Source organism: Myxocyprinus asiaticus, chromosome 25 (assembly GCF_019703515.2).
Source record: "Myxocyprinus asiaticus isolate MX2 ecotype Aquarium Trade chromosome 25, UBuf_Myxa_2, whole genome shotgun sequence".
Classification (NCBI taxonomy): domain Eukaryota; kingdom Metazoa; phylum Chordata; class Actinopteri; order Cypriniformes; family Catostomidae; genus Myxocyprinus; species Myxocyprinus asiaticus.
In genome coordinates, this window is record NC_059368.1 from 19367527 (window position 1) to 19391604 (window position 24078).

Genomic DNA, 24078 nt, shown 5'->3' on the forward strand with positions numbered 1-24078 from the left:
CATAAAGTCAGTGGAGTAAGTTATTTTGTGGTACTCACGTTGCAGCCGAGTGGACCGACACACTGAACATTCACTTGACTGACCAATGAAACTGAGCGCCTTTTTCGTTTCTTTTGTGCTGGTTCCGCCTAGCAGCTGGAGTTTGTTTTGTGGAGTAACACTCCTTCGGGACCATTGTGTGGAGGAATCTGCACGTTCTTTGTGCTTATGTCTCCTATTGGCTGGAGTTTGTTTTGTGGAATATTTCTTGCAAGTCATTGGAGTGATTAGGTCATTTGTTGCACTAATGTAGCAGCCGAATGGGCTGGCTCACTGAACATTTGTTTGACTGTCCGAGGAAACTGAGTGGCTTTTTTTTTTTTTTTTTTGTTCTGGTTCCACCTAGCGGCAGGAGTTTGTTTTGTGGAGGAACACACCTTCAGGACAGTTATGTGGATGAATCTACATGTTTTTTGTGTTTATTCCACCTATTCGCTGGAGTTTGTTTTATAGTTTATATTTTGTTGTGTAATTCTGTCTCACAGAATTTGTATAGAAACACCAGACTTGAGCAATCCAACGGCAAAGTTGTCACGGGGGCTTTCATAGGCGTACATGGACTGTTTGAGTTTAGAGGAATGGACGCCAGTTGGCGCTGTCGTCCGCAGGGTTAATGTCTTTTTTCTGTTTGTTTGGTTCGGGGGGAAGTTTGGGGTTTGATTGTTGCATTAATGTTGGAATGTGGTCTTTTGTTTTTGACACAATCGATTTTTTTCTATTATGTCAAAATGTCAAATGTTAGTATGAGTGGATTGTCTCTCTCCACGTGGATTGTGAATGGGTTGGGGAACCCCATAAAAAGAAGGAAAGTTATTTCTCTTCTTAAGCGTAAGAAATATGATATAGTGTTTCTTCAAGAAACGCATCTTTCCCCGCAGGAAGCTGAAAAATTTGGGAAGATATGGGGTAGACATGTTTTCTTTAGTGCTGGCTCAAGTAAGAGCAGGGGAGTCATTACACTGATAAGTAAGCATCTACAATTCAAATGTTTCAAACAGATTAAAGATAAATTAGGAAGAGTCATTATTGTTTTACCAGAAATTCAGGGGCAAAGTCTTATTTTGGCTAATATTTATGCACCTAATGTTGATGATCAGGGCTTTTTTATAGATCTTGAAGGGATGTTGCAAGCCGCTGGCACCCCTCATGATATAATATTGGGAGGAGATTTTAATCTTTTGATGGACTCAGTCCTTGATCATAGTGAAGCAAAAGTGTGTAAGCCCCCTAGAGCAACATTGACACTTCACAGGAACAATCTTGTTCTTACAGATATTTGGAGACTTTTGAACCCATCTGGTAGGGACTATACATTTTTTTCATCAGTCCATATGATTTATTCTAGAATAGATTTTTTTAAATTTTATATCTAAGTCCCTCATTTCATCTGTTGTTGATTGCTCAACGGGAAACATTTTAGTCTCAGATCACGCCCTTGTGAGTTTAGAGGTCTTGTCACATATTGAGAAAAGGAAATCATATAGTTGGCATTTTAATGTATCCCTTATGCAAAATCCTGAATTCCAACAAATGTTAAAGGCGGAAATCAATGTTTATATGGAGACTAACTAGTCCTCAGTACCCTCAGTGGGCGTGGCTTGGGAGGCACTTAAGGTGGTTCTTAGGGGCTCGATCATACAGTATGCCTCATTAACCAAAAAATCCAAAGCACAAGAACTTGTGGAGTTGGAAAGGAATATTAAAAGTGCCGAGGCAGAGCTGAAGTGCCGAATGTCGTCTGATGGCCCAATTGAAATACAGATATAATACTATTTTGTCACTGAAGGTGGAGTTTTGGCTATTCAGGGCAAGACAGTTATACTTTGAGTTTGGGGACAAGGCAGGAAAACTTCTGGCTAGATATATAAAACAGAGAGTCTTTTTCTACCATTCCCTCAGTGAAATCTTCTGGTGGTGAAATATTTACCTCAGCCATTGATATTAATAATGCTTTTAAAGAATTATATCTTGATCTCTATAGTTCCACGTCTTCGTCTACTGATGAGGATATTAGAAACTTTGTGAAACCATTAGAACTTCCTAAACTGACAGCTGAGCAAAAAAATTCTCTTGATTCTGAGATAAACTTAGAGGAGCTTGGTGAGGTAATTAAGGCCTTGCCTTCAGGCAAGGGTCCGGGGCCAGATGGCTTTGCCGCTGAATTTTTTAGATCTTATGCTACAGAATTGGCTCCACTTTTGCTAGAAGTTTATACAGAATTATTAAAGAATGGAAAGCTTCCAACAACCATGACGCAAGTCCGGATCAATCTGATTCTAAAAAAGGACAAAATCCAAGTGAGTGTAAGAGTTACCGTCCAATTTCCCTGATCCAGCTAGACGTTAAAATATTGTCAAATTTGGCTAACCGATTAAGTTATGACATCTCTTATAGATCAGGTGGGGTTTATTTGGGGCTGTAGCTCTTCTGATAACATTAGGCGTTTCATCAATATCATGTGGTGAATGATCAGACTCCAGTCGCTGCTATCTCACTTGACGCCGAAAAGGCGTTTGATATGGTAGAATGGGATTACTTTTATTGGTTGGATTAAGTTACTTTATAGACACCCGGTAGTGGCGGTACAAACGAATGGATTAATTTCAGATTATTTTACTCTGGATAGGGGCAGGTGGGCTTCATTACATTTATCTATGATTGGGAAGGTTAATGTTATCAAAATGAATTGTATTCCAAAATTCAACTACCTGCTACAGTCTCTCCCTATAGATGTCCCCCTCTCTTATTTCAAGCAATTTGATAGCATAGCGAAGTCCTTCATTTGGAATAGTAAACGTCCCATATTACATTTCAGTAAATTGCATAGGCCGATTGACAAAGTTGGGCTAGGACTACGCAAGATTTTGTTTTATTATTATGCATTCGGTCTCAGACATTTGGCTCATTGGTCGCTTCCACCTGAGAGGGTCCCTCCCTGGTTTTGTATTGAATAGGAAGTTCTTGCCCCTATTTTGCCATTGCAAAGCCTTTCTATCAAACTAATCAGAGAAGTTAAGTTACACCCCGTTATCTCGCATTTGCACTTGGTATGGACAAAAGTGTCCAGAGTGTTTAATTCGGACATTTATTTAAATGTTGCCTCAAGCATATGGCTGAACCCAAAATTATGTATTAATAAGTCCCCTTTCTGCTGGTCAGAGTGGATTGTGAGGGAGGTTAATACACTCGGTGACCTATATGAGAGTGGAGTGTTGAGAGATCCTTTGAAAATTTGGTTCAACATTTTGGCATTCCCAGATCTCAGTTCTTAAGGTATTTACAGCTGCGCCACCTGCTCTGTACTAATTTTTGGGAGTAGCATACACCCCCCTAAAGGGGCAGATACTCTGGGAGTGGTGATTAATGCTTTGGAAAAGGTCACGAGGCATCAGTGTATTACTCCCTGCTAATTCAGAGTCTGGGTGGTGGAGCTTTAACTTCTGTCAAGAGATTATGGGAGAAAGATTTAAACTTTGTATTGGAGGAGGGAGTGTGGGCTAGGATTCTAAAAAACATCAAGTCTGCATCTAGAGATGCAAGGTTGCGCCTTATGCAATTCAAGATTTTACATAGATTCTGTTGGACCCCCTCTAGATTGTATAGACGTGGTTTAAAAGACACACCCACCTGCTGGCAATACCATTCAGAAGATGGAGACATAACCCATGTTTTTTGGTGGTGTGTTAAGATCCAAGAATTTTGGTTGAAGGTTCAGAGTTTTATGTGTGATATATTGGGCACTCAAATTTCATTTTGCCCCAGACTCTGTATTTTAGGCGATGGGACAGTCATCAATATAGGGGATAAACACATAAAAAATTGGGTCCTAACCAGTGTTATGATTGGCAGACAAATTGTTTTAATGGGACGGAAGTCAGCTTGAGCGCCCTCATTTCAAGAATGGTGCACGGAGATGGGGAGGGTGGCGGCTTTCGTGGAAGCGTCATGTAGAAGGCTGGGGAATTGGGATTCGTTTGATGGGAATGACAGTTATACTTTGAGTCGGGGGACAAAGCAGGATATTTGATGTTTTTGGAGGGCTCTCGGGGAGGGGCAGTGGAGAGAGAAATTTAGTTTGAAATGTGTGTGATTATTATATTTGCGTGTGTGTGTGTGTGTGTGTGTGTGTGTGTGTGTGTGGGTGTCTATAATCATGTGTGACCTCAGGGATGATGTTGAGGGTCAGGGTGGGGTTGGGGATTGGGAGGGGTAATAGTGGGTGTTAAATGTTGATTCTGTGAATATTTCTTTTGCTTTTCTTTGTTATCTACACTACCGTTCAAAAGTTTGGGGTCACTTGCCTGAAACGTTTCTCATGATCTTAAAAACCTTTTGATCTGAAGGCATATGCTTAAATATTTGAAATTAGTTTTGTTGACAAAAATATAATTGTGCCAACATATTAATTTATTTAATTACAAAACGAAAATTTTATTACATTTTTTTATTTATTTTTTATTGATGACTTGGACCGAATAATTAAGAAAAGCAGCCACTAAGTACCCAGCATATAGATGGGAATTCCGTCAATACTGTTTAAATGCATCCCAGGATGATACCTCAAGAAGTTGGTTGAGAAAATGCCAAGAGTACATTTCTGCAAAATCTAGGCAAAGTGTGGCCACTTTGAAAATATAACACAGTTTTGATTTATTTTGGATTTTTTTAGTCACAACAAAATTCCCATATTTCCATTTCTATTATTCCACAGTTGTGATGACTTTACTATTATTCTAAAATGTGAAAAAATAAGTAAATAAAGAAAGAGTAAGTGACCCTAATCTTTTGAACGGTAGTGTATATGAATCAATAAAAAATGTTAATCAGACAAAATTAAATGGGATTTCTAATTGCTGTGAAATGTGACATTAGAGCTATGTACACAGTCATTTCATTAATCATCAATCAAATTAAAAGGTATAAATAAAAATGTTTTAAGATACCAATCCAATGACAAAATATTAACATGAGAGTCATAAACGTAAACTTCTGTCTTGAAGTTTCTTGGCCTGGCACTGCTAAGAAACTGCTTTATGGTTTAACAGCTTGCAACCGCAGTGCTCTTCTTTGGGCTTATATTTCTGTCAGTTGGCAGGCAATAAAAAAATCACTGTTGGGTTTTTTGGCATTGTTTGAAGTGCAAAAAAACGACACGACAGCTTTTGACATATTTTTCGTTGTTAAAATATCCAAATCTATCAGATATTTCTCCCTGTTTTCCTCATAGGAATGTATGAGTAGCTATGGTAACAGCGCTTTGCTTTCCCCCACAAGTGGGCGGGGCTTCCTTGCCGACTGTATCTATCAATATTCCTGAGTCCCATGATGCTTTGCGGGCGATGTGGGTGGAACTTCCGGTTAAGCGTAAACAATCATTATGTTATGTACTAATGCAGCATTTAAAATGACAGGAACTTGAGAACAACTGATCACAGAATTATAGCGAGGCGATATTGTTCTTCCCCACCTATCAGTTAATGATTGCGGGTTTGAGGATGATGGCCAAATATCGCAAATAGAAGCATTTTAGTTATTTTGTTGATTCTTTATCCATCGATGGAAGAACCTGAGCAAACTAACCTGAAAAGCTATGTAGCCTATTAATGCCTTCACAGCTGTAAAGTTGGACAAGTTTTGAGAACTGTAGATAATTATGGTTATTTTAAAGCATATATTGAGTCTAGTCAGAACCTGAAGAGTTTGTTGTACCGAGATTATGTACTTACTGCAGATACAGGGGAGGTCCAGACAGCAGGATGCTCATGTATTACAGGAGAATCTCCACGTTTACATGCAACCAAATAATCCATTTATAATCTGACTGATAGCGCAATCGGATTGAAAAGCCTTAATGTAAACACAGAAATTATCCAATTGAGCTGGATCCAAATGAAACTTCCATCCGATTGAAGGGGGTGGCGTAGACCTAAAATAATCAGTTTAAAAGAAAAATATTGGCCATGTAAACGTTTGAATCTGACTACATTCTCAATCGGATTCTAAAATACCTTGCGCTCATGCACAGATCTGTGGTGCGTATGTATGTTTGTACATGATTGGCTACTCTTCGCGTGAACCTAATTTATACAAAGCAATGACAAAATGCATTATTAAGGGTATGCGGGCTCGCACTGAATATTCTGCATGGCACGTATGTTCTTTAATGGCATCACATACAGCAAAACATAATGCGTGTGTCTTTCATAATAGGGACTTTAAGCAGCAGGACATGCGGCGTTCTGTGTTCCATTGCGTGTACACGACATCACTCACTTTCTGATGTCGTAACCATAATTTCAAAAGTATTTCTTCTTTGCCATAGTGACAGTCAATCTTATGTGACAGATTAGGAAAGTTAATGTTATAAAATGTTTTACAAGAGATGATGCAAAGTGAACACAGTAAATAGCTAAAGCATCCTCCTCAAAACTTATGGTAAATTGCACACGGTTATAGGCTTTAAATAAAAAAACCCTCAAAAATATCGATAGCCTATAAATAATAATATCTAGGTTTTAGACTTAGGCTATTTACACTGGCGGCCAAAAGTTTGGAATAATGTACAGATTTTGCTCTTATGGAAAGAAATTGGTATTTCTCAAACTAGAGACTCTGATGTACTTTATCCTCTTGTTTAGTTGTACATCATGCCTGCCACATCTCTTTCTATCCTTGTTAGAGCCAGTTGTTCTTTGTCTATGAAGACTGTAGTATACACCTTTGTATGAAATCTTCATTTTTTTTGGCAATTTCAAGCATTGTATAGCCTTCATTCCTCAAAACGATGATTGACTGACGAGTTTCTAGAGAAAGCTGCTTCTTTTTTGCCATTATTGACCTAATGTTGACCTTAAGACATGCCAGTCTATTGCATACTGTGGCAACTCAAAAACAAACACAATGTTAAGCTTCATTTAATGAACCAAATAGCTTTCAATTGTGTTTGATATAATGGCAAGTGATTTTCTAGAACCAATTTAGCAATTTAGCATGATTACTCAGGGAAAAGGTGTTGGAGTGATGGCTTCTGGAAATGGGGCCTGTCTAGATTTGATCAAATAGTGATGATGTTTTTTTACATCAGTAATGTCCTGACTATACTTTGTGAACAGTTGAATTAAAGTACCAATTTCCTTACGAAACAGCAAAATCGGTACATTATTCCAAACCAATCGCACTTCCGCTAGCCAACCGGAAATTCCGCCCACTTTGCGAAATACAGTGGCTCGCTGAGAATATTGTGGATAGGGCATAGGGATGTGTGGCAGGGTGAGCAAGAGACAGACACAGTGGGTGTGGCGTCAAGCCTCGGAGAGGCATTTATTTGAAACAATAATAAACGTAAAAATGTCCAAAAGGGGTAATAAAGTGTCCAAGGGGGAATAGTGTTCATAATAAAAGGGGGAATCTGGCATCCTCGTGATGAACGGGGCTCCGTGAAAGGGGAGGGGTAGTGTTGGTAGGAAAGCCCAGGCACGGGCTGGGTCAGTCGGCCGCTCACGCTCCCCTCCAAAGTCCATGGCGCGTGGGGCGGCGGCTCCCCGAGAAGAGGTGCGGTCTGCATTTTAAAGACAGCGGTGATGAAGCATTATTGTCATCAGGTGTGCTTCATTCACCGCTGACTAAACGAGGCTTATTAATTATGCACCTCTTCTCGCTCTCTCGCCCAACTCACGTCGTGAGCCTGGCTGAAGGGCGGCCCTAAGAGGCGGGGCGACGATGACGAGCCAGAGCGGTGGATCATTCCGCCACAGATGATCTCTTCTGAATAGAACGCGCTCCACCCCCTGCGTAACGTCATTAACTTTCTATGTTGTTGAACCAATGTGGTTCGAACGATGGATGTGCTACATAGATACTGCGGTTTTGGGAAACAGTCGTGACTAGCTAGTTAATTTCTCCAATGATGCATCGTACTATGGTGGTTAAGCAGTGAGTTACGTCGTTGTTCGGAAAACTCACCACAGAATGTCAGTGCTATAGCGGTTTGAAATGGATGAATTGCTCCATAGCACTTTAAAATAGAAAATTCTCATGTAGAATTCAAATGGGTCGCATGAGGTTTGTTATGCCCCATGATATCGAGGGAACCCCAGTTTAATCGCGCATGTGATCCGCTCTGCGCTATCCTGTTACCGGAGCTCGCATATCGAGGGAAGCCTGGTTGACGCCTGCGCACGTGCTCCAGCATTCTGTAGTAGGATAGAGAAGAGCACATCATTTGCGCGAGAGATTCTCGGTGGATCGCGCAACACGCAAGCGATACCAGTCTTCAATCACCCCGCGCACATCCACGTACTACATGAGAAGTAAATTTAGCGCTTATTCATCTTGCTTTCGGCACTTTGTCACAAAAATTGCTTTGGCGGCCCAAAATTTTGCTTCGGGGGGTGCCAAAAAATGTTAAATGCAGGAAAAACCTTAAATAAGTTCCATTAGTTAACATAAACTAACAATGAACAATACTTTTACAGCATTTTTTTTATCTTGGTTAATGTTAATTTCAACATATACTAATTTTTTTAATCAAAAGTTGTATGTGTTAACAGTTAATGCACTTTGAACTAATGTGAACTAACAATGAACAATTATATTTTTATTAACATGAACAAAAATTAATAAATGCTGTAAAAAATATATTGTTCATTGTTAAGTTTCTGATACTTAATGCATTTACAAATGTTAACAAATGGAACCTTATTGTAAAGTGTTACCGTTTTGTTTTTACACACCATATATTTTAATTTGTATATTTAATATATTTTATTATATTATAGATATTTTGGCACATCAGTCTTCCCGAAAGGTGGTACGTACAGAAAATGTAAAAAGTGCTGAATATTTCACAGACATAACCAAGTGTTTTGCTTGTGGACCTGAAGTTTACTTGCTATTAAAAAAAAGATGTTATTCCACATGTATCACAAAATTCCTTCACATCATATCAGTCGCATGTCTTTAAACAAGATTTTGTTTCTGGCCAGGCTGCTAAAAACTTGTGCACCCACCTTGACTCCTGGGAAGTTGCAAAGCATTATGAAAATTTGATTGGACCTGGCAATTTTCATCAGTACTTGCCAGTTTTGTGTGTAATATTCACCAGTCAGTGAACAGGCAAATCTAGACCATAAAGCTTAGAATTTATACAGTTTTGTGTGTATGTGTTTTGTGAGGGGTAAGCAAAAGTGAGGACTTTTGTGTATGAGTGAGCAGGTCTGCTCCTTCCTTGGGTTACCCCACAGAACCAGATTAAATGACCCTCATCTGTCATTAGTTGGAAGGGCTCATATTTCGGTGTATACGCACTCTGCGCCTCCTTTCTGTGGAAGCCTGCTTCCATTCACCCACAAGGCATTCAAACGATGTCATATATGAAATGCTGATGGGAATATCAAAGGTCCAAACTGATAATTGAGGAGAGGAAAAAGGACAGAGGAAGTGGTGCTGGATGTCCCAGTCAGCTTCAGATGCTACAGTGTCTTCCCCAGGGTATTTAGTCTTTCTATAGGACACAAGGCCAAACAGCGGCAGGGGTTAACCTGCTGTAAAGCACATTAGTGCGCTGGCGTGCGGCAGCTACAATCAGGGGAATTTGTGTTTCGAAGGTGCTGACTGAGGTGTAATATTATCCACTTCCCACTCCGGGTCTTAAACCACACAGCGTCTCCTAGCTCCACTGGCACGTAGACGGGGAACTCAACATCACAACAAACCACTCCCCCTTCTGGAAATGTGGACTGGCCAGTATCGAGCACTCAGAGGCCCACATTCTCATCATGCAAAGACCCCAAAGAACCTTTACCCATAGCTGCTGGATGTGTTCCTGGCAAAAGCACCTGCCTCTTTCTTAGATTTCAAAATCTTCCCCAGACTCCCTCATGTGTTCCAATTAAGAGCGGTTCAGTTTTCTCCAAATAATTAGAATATGCAGTGTGCCGTGATTTTTCAACAGCATATTGTCCCATGCTGATAGAAGACTGAGCGGTGAGGCTCAGATGGACTGGATAGTTAGAGGTTTTAAGATTTCATGTTGTAAAACAAGCTTTTATTTTTGCATTGGGAAGGTTATTGCTTAGAAGGGGATTCTCAGCGCAACTCGTTCTCAGTCTTTAAATTTAAACTTGTGTTTTTTTATTTGGAAGTATTTCTTGAGACCAAAGCTGAACCTGAACCAAAGCATCCTCATCAAAGAGGTGCTCTGTGCCAGTTTAGTTCGCCTGTGTATTGTTTTATGGAAATTAACATTTCATTTATTTTGTATCAATCAATTTATGGCCTCAGGCACCCAAAGCTATGAGAATTTGAATGGTCCAGATGCTTGCGACATGTTGGTGCCTAAATTTTGTTTGCATGGTCACTGTCATTGATATCTTGGCGAGAGTTTTCAGCCGTGTCGCCCGCAGCCTATGGTTTCTAAAACGACTGGGAGTGCAGCCGAGACAGTGACTCTCCAGACACGATAACCCCTGCTGAGTCTGCCCCACGGCTACACTTCTTCTTTTTCTTACTTGCTTTCTTGCTTGCTTGCTTTCATGCTTTCTTTAATGCTTTCTTTAGCTCTTTTTTCTTTCTTTCCCTCTTTTGCTTTTTCTTGCTTTTATTCTTTCAATCTTTCTATTGCTTTTTCTTTCTTTCTTTCTTTTTACTTTTTTGTCTTTCTTCCTTCTTGCTTTATTCTTTGTAGCTTTTTTCTTTTACTTTTTAATTAATTCTTTCTTTCATTATTGCTCTTTTATTCTTTATTTCTTGCTTTCTTGATTTTTCTTTCCTTGTTTCTTACATTCTTTCTTGCTATTACTTTTTTTCTTTAGTTCATTAGTTGTTTCATTCTCTTTCTGTCATATTTCTTTCACTCTTTCTGTCTCCTTTTGTTCTTTCTGTCACTTTCTTATGCTATTTCTTTTTTGTTCTTGCTTTATTTCTTTCTTGCTTTAATTTTCCTTGATTTATTTTCTTGCTTTCCTCCTTGCTTTTCTTTTGATCTTTCACTTGTTCTTTCACTCTTTTTTCTTTTGCTATTTCTTTTTCATTGTTGCTTGATTTCTTTCTTGCTTTCATTCCTTCTTGTTTTTTCTTGCTTGTTCCCTTTTATTTATTTTGTTCTTTCACTTATTCTTTCTTTTATTCTTGTTCTTACTTTCTTGCTTGATTTCTTGCTTTTTCTTTCTTTTGTTCTTTCATGCATTCTTTATTTTATTTTTTATTTTCTGTTCTATCACTCTTTCTTGCTTTATTTCTTGTTTTTCTTTCTTTTGCTCCTTCTTGCTTTCTCTCTCTCTCTCTGTCTCTCTCTCTCTCGCTTTCTCTCTCACCCTCCCCACATGCCCTTCACACCTCATTCATCATTAGTCCTCAGTCTCCACTAAATGAAGAGGACAGGTCTGTTTATGCATGTCATCTGTGTCAATGTTGGCAGGAAACAGGCAGATATATAGGCTGCTCCTTATGATTCATGTGGGTCATTAGAGGCGTAGTTCTGCCTGTGACCCTGTCTGGAGGTCTCTTACCACTGTGGTCTCATTTAGGGTATTACTTCAGCTATGAGCTCTTGGCTTATGACAGATGGAGCCGTTGAGATGGGAATTGGGGTTACATTTGATTAGGAGGAACTCATGGTAGACTAAAAGGAGATCACTAGGAGGTGCTGCGGGTCCATGTATGTCTATTTAACTAATTCAAATGCTGTCCTTAAAACTCCCTCCCTCTCACACACAGTTGTACGTGTTGACAATTTGACAAATCAAGATTAGGTAGAATAATATGTAATGTGCTACATTGACTTTTTTTCTTTCTGTCCTGCAGGATTTGGTGTTCACGTCTTCAAGACCAGGGATGGTCTGTCACACCGACATGCTGATCCACAGCAGCAGACGCTCCTCCACTCACATGTTCAGGCCCTGCCAACCCACTCAGCCACCCAAGTTTTTATTCACTGTCACACCCAGGGTAAACCACACACATACCCTTTCTTTAAAAAAACATCCTAGTGGAACATATTAACTGGCAGAACATTTGCTCAGTTCAGAGATTTGAACTAATCCATTGCAGCCCTGATTTCTAGATCCAGTAACTGTGTTTTCTGTATCCAGTAACTGTATTCAATTGGCAAGAGGCTGAAAGAATCAAAGTGGGTTTTCACTGGTGGTTGGTCAGCTGCTGACAGGGATCTCCTGCTGAATAAGAAACAAACTTGCTATCAAAATGAAAAGACCTGTTCTCTTGTGTGGCCCGCACTATGGGCCTGGTTTATTTATCCTCTTTGACCCCCGACAGACCTTCTTCTCAGATGATCATGACCCTGGTGTAGAGTAACCAAACAACACAAGCCCACCAGTGAGAAATCAGAGGTCCTGGTTAAGGGCTGCTTCTCTGGCTGTGGATTTGCGTCCCACCAAAACCACAGCACTTTCAAACTTTGGGATATTCTCAAGATATTTTGAATCTGCGTATTTGGTACTGGAGGGAACATGGTAGTCGAGACTTACAACATACTTTGCTAGTCCTAAAATAACATTCCTATCATAGCAAGTTGTAACAAGGTTAAAATGGGAAAGGAGGAGGTGGGAACCGGCTGAACAGTCAGAGTAATATTTAATAAAACAAAAAGACACACAACACAAATGCACACACTGCAGCTGCATGTGGCTCTCTCTCTCCCAAACTGCCGCATTCTGCTGCATTATTCCTCTCCTCGGCTGATTAGCCCGATTGGGGTGTGCGTAGTCACGGCCCGGCCCCGCCCTCCTCCTCGTCACACGAGAATTTACACTTGGTCACTTCATGCGTTTTTACTGATCTACAAATGATTGTGAAAAGACCAAGTTTTAATGCCGTTCAAGATGCATTCGAGATAGATGGCAATCCGATCACAATGCATACAAGACCCAACTCATCCAATTTTAAGTGCAACTGGTTGTTCAGGCCACATATTTGTAAACTTTAGTCCACCCAAATTGAACTACGTCAGCATATGGAAGTTTAGGAGCCCAAAAATGACAAAGAAAATGTGGCACCATAACATTGGGTTTTGTACTACAATTTTCTAATAATTTATGCCGCTTTCTGTTTTTATTTTTATAAGTGCTGAAAAAATTAGCTTCCTGGCATTTGCATCATCACAGAAGTGTTATATTTGCGAATAACACGTGAGTAGTAGAAATAAATTATATTGATTTGCAGAGACACATTTATGTGGCAAAGTGTAAATGGAATGTGCATAGCCAATTGGATAGCAATCCAATAAATAAGACGCATGAAATGACCAAGTACAAGTAGGTAAAAAAAAATGCAACCATAACCTACCCTTTAAATCAAAGGGAAATAGCTTGATAAGGATATTTTTCAAGCCCTAAAGCCTAACCGTAACCCTAACTTTAAAATCTAATTGGTTGATAGGAAGGATATTCAAGGATCCCAGAACACGTGGGTACTGTAGTAAATCACATTAGTCTAGTCAAGACATCAGTCTTTTATCTGTGTCCAATGTGGTTGTATTTAAACTTATCTACAATGGCAATGGTTCAGTCATGTATGATGAACTGTTTTCTTTTTCTTAAAACATCTGCTGTTAACTCGGCTAATGTGAGTATGAACATGATATATCTGCATTTTCCCTGTCCTGAGAGTCTGGTTGTGTCTGGCCTCATGACTGTGCTGTGAGAATTGGCACTGTGTTGGCACCAGCCCCTAGGAACTAGGGGCATATGGGCACTGTGGGAAAGTGATAAGATAGATTAGTAGCCTTTTTTTCTCTTTATTCATGAGGGACTCTTGACCTCTTTGGCTTTTTAAGGCCACATCTGCGTGTTTGTCCTCCTATTGGTCAGCTGTTCACTATAAAACTAGAAGCCCGGCCAAGCTGAGCTGTTTTTCATTAAAGATAAGAATTAAAAGGAAGATAATATCATCCGCTTGTCAGCAGGCCATACAATTATCAGTGAAACTAAAAGAGGGATAAAGAGAGCGAGAGGGAGAGATTGCGGGGAAAACAGAAACGGAGAATGGAAGGGATTGTGAGTGGTGTGAATCATACAGGAAATGGTCATCTGTTACTCAAAGGCCTGTTAGCGCTGTTAGCACCAGTGACCTCTGCCACACTTTCCTGCCAGAGCAGCAGGGTTCGAACGAAATGTCAGAAAGACAGGGTTGTGCATGTGTGTGCTTACGATAACTGCATTACAAAAAATCATTTTCTTAATCAGTTTTTTTTTATTTTATTTTATTTATTTTTTTAGAAAAATGTCTAAACATCCTTAAAACAAGATGTTTTGGTGTTGATGGTGTAGATTTATTTGAGAAGAAAAATTATATTACGTTTGGTTTTCAGAGAAATCTACCAGAATTTAGTGAGGTTTATGCTTAAAACAAGAATTTTTTTGACTTATCTTTATCAAGACTATCACAATTTTACTTTTTAAATTAAAAAATTATCATTCTCTCATCATTTACACTAATGTCATCCCCAAACTCTTAGCTCAAATGTACTTTCTTTCATGGAACACAAAAGAAAGCTATTTTAATGGAGATGTGAGGTCTTTTTGTCCATTCAATGGAAGTGAATGGAAACCAAATTTTCAAAAAAGGAAATAAAGTCAGCATAAAGTTAATCCATAAGACCCAAGTGGTTTAATATATGTATTCTTAAGCGATTTATTTGATTTTGGGTGAGAACAGACCAAAATATAACAACTTCCTTGCACTTGACGCATGTGCAGAGCCCTACATGGTGCTAGAAAGTGTAATCAAGCTTGAAATCATGATTGCCAAGGAGGTGAGATTTATAGTAAAAAGAAGTTATATTTTGGTATGTTCTCAATCAAAACCATTCGTATCTCTTCAGTACACATGGATTAAACCTCTGGAGTCTTATGGATAAACTTTTTATGCTGTCTTTATGTCCTTTTTGGAGCTTAAAAATTTGGTCACCATTAATTTGCATTTTGTGGACAAACAGATATCATATCTCTATTGAAATATCTTCGTTTGTGTTCCGTGAAAAAAAGAAAGTCAAACGAGTTTGAGATGACATAAGGGTAAGTAAATGATGACAGAATTATGCATTTTGATTAAATCTTGCCCCTTTGCAAATAATTTTTTATATTAGGACAGTTCATCCAAAAATGAAAAATCTGTCATCATTTACTCACTGATGTTGTTTCAAATCCTTATGACTTTCTTTCTTCCATGGAACACAGCAGGAGATGTTAGGCAGAATGTCAGCATCAGTCACCATTCACTTACATTACATCTTTTTTTCATACAATGAAAGTGAATGGTAATTGAGACTAAACATTCTGCTTATCATCTCCTTTTGTGTTCCATAGAAGAAAGAAAGTCATCCAGGTTTGGTACAACTTGATGGTAAGTAAATTATGACAGATTTTAAATTGTTGGGTGTCCCTTTAAATCTTGTTCTCTGACAGCAAGACTTATTATCTTATCATGTCATTTTGCTTCTAAAGTAAAAGCATGTTTTTAAAGATGTTCGGATACTTTTACTGGCACACAAGACAAATGCACTGGGCAAGAACGTGCTTTTTTGCAATGTAAAAATTACTCCACTCTCCCCTTGAGGTCTAATTTGTTCAGTGATTTCTATCAACAAAAAGAATAAATAGAGAAATACAAGCCAATTAACTGGAGGGAAGATAATATGCAGTTGCCAAGTTTGATTGTGGAAACAGCCTCAGAGGTATTGACTAAGGGATTTTCTTCTTCCCCTAGGTAACTTCAGTTCCCATGGAACGCTACTGTGTGGATCGGAGTGCCGAGTATGAATGGAGATTAATACGTGATGGTTGGAGTCTCATTGCTAAGCAGTGCTTCCTGTATGGCTCCCCTGAGCTGGCTTGTGCATGGGCTCAGCGCTCTCAGGCCTTCCTCCCTCAGAGCCCAGGGGGCGTCATGGCTCTGCAACCAAGACATGGCTGGTCCTTTATAAGGATTCCAGGTAGGTGAAGTCCTTTGTTTGCGTGTATGTACCTTGCTATAGTTTAGGGTATGAATTGTCCCCAAAGTATAACAACATCTGATCTGACTAAACTAAATCTAACAAATCTTTTGGATATATTGATCTGTTTCATGTGACGTCAATGTATGACAGCACCGCCATTTTTGTGACCACAACTCCATAAACTTCCAGTGTGCTGCGCTGTGGATACGGCAAAAGCCGGCAAAATTTTTGTTTCCAATTATAAATCTTGAAAAGGTGATACTTCTGTTTACCTATCAGAGTCAAAATATTATTTTAAGTTATTTCTTTCAAGTGACAGCTTCATTTCGCTCACAATCATTTTGCTCATTTATTCAGACGTGTCAGTTTTCTGTACACGTGTCAATTATATTTATAACATAATCGAGTCGGATACAAATAACCTGGAAATGCACATGGGTTTTTAAATTAATAACACCCAGACTATATAAGATATGTCATAATTGTTGCCTCCATGTCATAACATGCCTCCAGACTGCAATGTGAACATATTACTAATTTGCCTCAGTTGCTTTCTGTGTATTCTTCAGCTCTTCTGTGTATTCAGCAGCTCTTACATTCATACAGACAGGATCATCACAGACATTTTGTAATAAAAAATAATAAAGATGAATCGTTAATAAAATATATTTAAATGTCCGTGAAAGTCAGTTTTGGCAATATTTGTGTTGACTTCAGACCTGTATACACTGGGACCCTGGGAATTGGCATAGTTCAAAAGCAAGTTTTTGAAGTTTTTTTTATATCGTTTCACTGGTGTTTTTCCATTGCTTTCTCCCACTGATGGTCACAAATATGGCAGCTGCAAGGAAAAGTGATATCACTGAAACAGGCCAATAGGTTAACTGTGTAATATCTGCTCCACTAGTGGCACCAAACAGAATTGTAAAAATAATGTCTGTTTTCAAACTGGTTTCCCAAACATCCACCAATCTACCATTGGTCAAAAGACAGGTAGTCCCGCCCTATATTCATGGGATTGTTTGGGCCAATGTTGCTGTGTTGGGCTGTTTGGGATGCACAAAAAGCAGAGCAATGTTTTGATAGCACCACAGAGCCACAGTCTTTAAATTTTTTAGGGGGAAATCAGACTACGAACTGCTTACTTATAGTCTACTTGTTGTCTCAGCATAGTAAGTTGGGATAGGAGAAAGTATTTTAACAGAATAAATTACATACTTCACCTTCAGTTCTAAAAATGCAGAAAGATTTCTTCTAGGGTTAGGGTTTGAGTATAGTAATTATAACTAGCTTTATATACATTTATATATTTATATTTATATTGGCATTCCCACATTTAGATTGCTAAGCAAATGTGTGTGTGTGTGTGTGTGTGTGTGTGTGTGTGTGTGTGTGTGTGTGTGTGTGTGTGTGTGTGTGTATGTTTACTTGTGTGTAAAATGTAATCACTTGCGTGGTACTTCACTTTTCCAAGAACTTTGTATCCGGCTATTGTCCTTGCATAGACATTTTTATTTAAGACAAAGCATGTTCTCACCGTTCATTGATTTGTTTATAAAGGTTTTGAGTGTCTCAAGAGGAAGTCTAAATCATATTAAAATGTATAATGCCCCCACAAAGACAACTCCCTCCGTCAGATATAACACAAACCAACTTGCACACACAGAACACCGTCTCAGTTCCTTACAGCAAGACTTTAGGCCCATGGGGCCCCACGGTACCACTGCATTCCAGGGGCCAGAGAGCATTTCAATCAAAGAAAATTGAATTTGTTATATCAGCAGTAGAGGCTACCACCTTTAGCCCTGAGCAGCTAAAAAAGAGATGGAGACCCATGGGAGAGTGGTGGAGGTCATGGAAAAGGCCATTCCTGCAGTCACGTCTGAGGGCTGGTGCACCACTCAGTCACTGTCAGTGTTTTGGCACCAATGTATAGCCATTTGTCACATGGTTAGCATGGCAGTGCTGTCCCAAGGACAGAGAGATAGGAATAGAGCCAGGGGACAGTTAAAGGGATAGTATGACTTACTTTTGTCCTTGGAACACAAAAGGAGATGTTAGGCAGAATGTCCGGAACTGCCTCGGTCACCATTCACTTTCATTGTAGCATTTTATCCATACAATGAATGTGAATGGTGACTGATGCTGTCATTCTGACTAACACTTCTTTCTATGTTACATGGAAGAAAAAAAAGTCATTCAGGTGTAAAACAACATGATGGTGAGTAAATGATGACAGATTTTGAATTTTTGTGTGAACTATCCCTTTGAGACTACTTTGCAGATCAGAAGAATTGTTACATCGACCGTGCAATTATTGCAGCCTGCAACATGAATTTTGTGCAGGTATATGTTTGTATGTGCTTTCCAGCAATTGCTGGAAGCAGACTGGGTAAGAGAAAGAGGTCTGGGAGTACTTGTGAAGTTGGGAGGGGGGACAAAGAAAGGAAACTGAACTATTGGACATTGTTTCTGCACAGCGTCACAGTGTGTGTGTATGTGTGTATCGCTCTTAATGTTCATTCACAGGCTTAAGGGGTTTCAGCCTGCACTTTTCCTATTTTCTCAGAGTCATACTGTACCCAGGGAAGGAAATGACACAGGACTGGGCAAAATCATTGAAGTATGCTGGCGGTCTCACCACTGGCTAACGGAACTAAAAGCCCACACCTCTATTTAGAGACTGGTGGAGGATTTAGATGCCTTGTATGTTACGAGCAATATAAGTTACAGCAATAAAGTATAGAAATATTTTAAATAATTCATGTATTTATTTTTAATATATACCGTGTGTGTATATACAGTGCATCCGGAAAGTATTCACAGCGCTTCACTTTTTCCACATTTTGTTATGTTACAGCCTTATTCCAAAATGGATTAAATTCATTATTTTCCTCAAAATTCTACAAACAATACCCCATAATGACAACGTGAAAGAAGTTTCTTTGAAATCTTTGCAAATGTATTAAAAATAAAAAACGAAAAAAAATCACGTACATAAGTATTCACAGCCTTTGCTATGACACTCAAAATTGAGCTCAGGTGCATCCTGTTTCCACTGATCATCCTTGAGATGTTTCTACAACTTGATTGGAGTCCACCTGTGGTAAATTCAGTTGATTGGACATGATTTGGAAAGGCACACACCTGTCTATATAAGTTCCCACAGTTAACAGTGTACAGGTGCATCTCAATAAATTAGAATGTCGTGGAAAAGTTCATTTATTTCAGTAATTCAACTCAAATTGTGAAACTCGTGTATTAAATAAATTCAATGCACACAGACTGAAGTAGTTTAAGTCTTTGGTTCTTTTAATTGTGATGATTTTGGCTCACATTTAACAAAAACCCACCAATTCACTATCTCAAAAAATTAGAATATGGTGACATGCCAATCAGCTAATCAACTCAGAACACCTGCAAAGGTTTCCTGAGCCTTCAAAATGGTCTCTTAGTTTGGTTCACTAGGCTACACAATCATGGGGAAGACTGCTGATCTGACAGTTGTCCAGAAGACAATCATTGACACCCTTCACAAGGAGGGTAAGCCACAAACATTCATTGCCAAAGAAGCTGGCTGTTCACAGAGTGCTGTATCCAAGCATGTTAACAGAAAGTTGAGTGGAAGGAAAAAGTGTGGAAGAAAAAGATGCACAACCAACCGAGAGAACCGCAGCCTTATGATTGTCAAGCAAAATCGATTCAAGAATTTGGGTGAACTTCACAAGAAATGGACTGAGGCTGGGGTCAAGGCATCAAGAGCCACCACACACAGACATGTCAAGGAATTTGGCTACAGTTGTCGTATTCCTCTTGTCAAGCCACTCCTGAACCACAGACAACGTCAGAGGCGTTTTACCTGGGCTAAGGAGAAGAAGAACTGGACTGTTGCCCAGTGTTCCAAAGTCCTCTTTTCAGATGAGAGCAAGTTTTGTATTTCATTTGGAAACCAAGGTCCTAGAGTCTGGAGGAAGGGTGGAGAAGCTCATAGCCCAAGTTGCTTGAAGTCCAGTGTTAAGTTTCCACAGTCTGTGATGATTTGGGGTGCAATGTCATCTGCTGGTGTTGGTCCATTGTGTTTTTTGAAAACCAAAGTCACTGCACCCGTTTACCAAGAAATTTTGGAGCACTTCAGGCTTCCTTCTGCTGACCAGCTTTTTAAAGATGCTGATTTCATTTTCCAGCAGGATTTGGCACCTGCCCACACTGCCAAAAGCACCAAAAGTTGGTTAAATGACCATGGTGTTGGTGTGCTTGACTGGCCAGCAAACTCACCAGACCTGAACCCCATAGAGAATCTATGGGGTATTGTCAAGAGGAAAATGAGAAACAAGAGACCAAAAAATGCAGATGAGCTGAAGGCCACTGTCAAAGAAACCTGGGCTTCCATACCACCTCAGCAGTGCCACAAACTGATCACCTCCATGCCACACCGAATTGAGGCAGTAATTAAAGCAAAAGGAGCCCCTACCAAGTATCGAGTACATATACAGTAAATAAACATACTTTCCAGAAGGCCAACAATTCACTAAAAATGTTTTTTTTATTGGTCTTATGATGTATTCAAATTTTTTGAGATAGTGAATTGGTGGGTTTTTGTTAAATGTGAGCCAAAATCATCACAATTAAAAGAACCAAAGACTTAAACTACTTCAGTCTGTGTGCATTGAATTTATTTAATACATGAGTTTCACAATTTGAGTTGAATTACTGAAATAAATGAACTTTTCCACGACATTCTAATTTATTGAGATGCACCTGTATGTCAGAGCACAAACCAAGCCATGAAGTCCAAGGAATTGTCTGTAGACCTCCGAGACAGGATTGTATCGAGGCACAGATCTTGGGAAAGGTTCAGAAAAAATTCTGCAGCATTGAAGGTCCCAATGAGCACAGTGGCCTCCATCATCCGTAAATGGAAGAAGTTTGGAACCACCAGGACTCTTCCTAGAGCTGGCTGCCCGGCCAAACTGAGCGATCGGGAGAGAAGGGCCTTAGTCAGGGAGGTGACCAAGAACCCGATGGTCACTCTTGACAGAGCTCCAGCATTTCTCTGTGGAGAGAGGAGAACCTTCCAGAAGAACAACCATCTCTGCAGCACTCCACCAATCAGGCCTGAATGGTAGAGTGGCCAGACGGAAGCCACTCCTCAGTAAAAGGCACATGACAGCCCGCCTGGTGTTTGCCAAAAGGCACCTGAAGGACTCTCAGACCATGAGAAACAAAGATTGAACTCTTTGGCCTGAATAGCAAGCATCATGTCTGGAGGAAACCAGGCAGCGCTCATCACCTGGCCAATACCATCCCTACAGTGAAGCATGGTGGTGGCAGCATCATGCTGTGGGGATGTTTTTCAGCGGCAGGAACTGGGAGACTAGTCAGGATCGAGGGAAAGATGAATGCAGCAATGTACAGAGACATCCTTGATGAAAACCTGCTCCAGAGCGCTCTGGACCTCAGACTGGGGCGAAGGTTCATCTTCCAACAGGACAACAACCCTAAGCACACAGCCAAGATAACAAAGGAGTGGCTATGGGACAACTCTGTGAATGTCCTTGAGTGGCCCAGCCAGAGCCCAGACTTGAACCCGATTGAACATCTCTGGAGAGATCTGAAAATGGCTGTGCGCCGATGCTCCCCATCCAACCTGATGGAGATTGAGAGGTCCTGCAAAGAAGAATGGGAGAAACTGCCCAAAAATAGGTGTGCCAAGCTTGTAGCATCATACTCAAAAAGACTTGAGGCTGAAATTGGTGCCAATGGTGCTTCAACAAAGTATTGAGTAAAGGCTGTGAGTACTTATGTACATGTGATTTATTTATTTATTTATTTATTTATTTTTTTTTTAATACATTTGCAAAGATTTCAAACAAACTTCTTTCACGTTGTCATTATGGGGTATTGTTTGTAGAATTTTGAGGAAAATAATTAATATAATCCATTTTGGAATAAGGCTGTAACGTAACAAAATGTGGAAAAAGTGAAGCGCTGTGAATACTTTCCGGATGCACTGTGTATATATAAACAAGAGGAGTAAAATTAAGATGAATTAGAGAGACCAAAGATTAAATCCAAATTCCTTTAAAAGCTAGTTAAGGAAATGTTTGGCTTGACATGGGCTACGGTTGGTAAATGGCAAGCAGTTAGATTTAGAAAATAATCAAAATAATAGATTAAAGAGCCCTATTTTCACAAGAAACACATGTGAATTGTGTATTTAATTTTCTCCAGATATTTTAAAGAACCACAAAAGCAAATGTTGTCTTGATGCATCTATGATGGAAGCATATTCACCTCTGCCCTCTTCACAGTGTGTAAACACTTTAAGTATATTCCCATCATCACTTAATCACATGTACTTCAGCAAGATTCAATCAACACATATTTTGTGACACTGTCAATATCTGCAAGGCCACCCATACACATGGATATGTTAGCATAGTGCTGCATTACCTCTCATATGACACTAATTGGAGATCAGAGCACAGAAGGACAGAGCTTTCACTTACAATAGCTCTGTGCATTGTTTCAATGGGACTGTAGCTTTGAGCTGTTGTTTTGAAAGAGAGAGAGGCTGCAAAGCTCTGCTCACAGTCAGCCTGTGGGAAACTTTGCTTTCCCTTCCTGTTCTTTCAAAGAATCTCTGCACTCCAGCAAAATGGCCGGAAATAATTTTGGCCTTTTTGATTTTGAGTCCAAACAACAGTCACTGCATAATTGTTTGTGATCTGCTCCCTGGCCCTGCTTTTTTGGCTGTGAAAAAAACACCCAGACTTCTTCACTTAGGTGTTTCTCCTTCAATCCAGCACCGGTACTCATGCATCTGTGCTTTCAAACGTCTGTCATACCATTTTGGTTTTGCAGATTTAAAGTTTTCGATGTGTGCCAACGCATTCAGCTAAGACTATCATGTTGACACCTTTTGAGATGATGTTGACATGATGCACTTCTCCTTCTGGTCTACAGAGGGAGCATTTTGCTCTGTTTTAGCCTGCTTGTCCTCTGCCTTTTTCTGTAAGGGGGAAAATGTGATCACATATTTCACCCACTATACTCATGTGGGTTTGATCTCAGAGTCCAGGCGGAATCTGATAAGTATACACTATATACGACAGCTTAATGACAGCCTCCACTATTTGCTGGTTTCACCTTCCAACCCAGCAAAACCTGTGGATGCTTCACTGGTGTCAGGCTCTGTAAACATATAGCTTGTGGCAGATGTGTCGCTTGCCGATTCTTATCTGTAGAACATGAATGTGATGTATAAAACCATCTCATCAGCTGCTTGTCCTTGAGTTGTGTCTTGAATGTCATATTCAAATGAGCAGCACCTTCTGCAGTTAAGTTTTTGACTTAAATTGTATGTCACATTTCCGATCTGAGCTCATGTATGTCATGATTACGTAATTTCTCTGAACAACTCTGCCCTGTTTTTAAGGTGGAGTCGTCTAAATTGTCACACTTTCACTTCTGCGAGGTTTTGAGAGGTGTCATAGAGTGGCAAAACAGATATTGTTTGTGGCAAAACAGAAACTGACCTCACCCCCTGGCCCTGTGCCCATGTTTAGGTGTTGGCTACTAGTCCAGGGTGTCAGTAAACAAAGATGATCTTATAGCATGGAGGAAATCAGAGCATTGGCCAATGCATGTGTTGCCATCCACAGTCCCTTTGCCAGAAGAACCGGCCATAAAGCTGCAATCGCTTTAATGAAATTAGCAAATAGAGGAAGAGCAATTAAGTGCCTGGGTTAATTAGCTTGTCCAGGACTCTTTGGCAGATTTTTTTAATTGGGTCACTCTTGAAGGTTTGCCACCAGCAGGTGGGTTGGGTTGATAGCAGAAACCATAGTAACATCTAATGGAACAGCACTTGGTACCTTTGAGATCCCCTTGTTTGGCAATTGAGTTGGAACGTATCCTGAAAATATATCAAGCTGTCCTCTATGAACTTTCATTCTAACTTTCATTACTCTGACTTGAATTGAGCAGCTAAAACCATCCTTTATTTTCCTCTGAAAATTTATTTCTGTGGAGATTAGCTGTGCTTAATAAGCATGTCTAAGAACTGGCAAAAGGACTTGATGAAG

The 24078-nt window shown here is 39.7% G+C and overlaps 1 protein-coding gene across 1 annotated transcript in view; it reads left to right on the forward strand.

Annotated features, from left to right (window-relative positions):
• LOC127416458 (chromatin-remodeling ATPase INO80-like) overlaps positions 1 to 24078 on the forward strand; it is a 71613-nt gene that overhangs the window by 26750 nt on the left and 20785 nt on the right. The window contains exons 26-27 of the mRNA XM_051655838.1: positions 11842 to 11985; positions 15763 to 15988. Of these exons, the coding sequence (XP_051511798.1) occupies positions 11842 to 11985; positions 15763 to 15988 (370 nt within the window). The remainder of the gene's footprint in view (positions 1 to 11841; positions 11986 to 15762; positions 15989 to 24078) is intronic.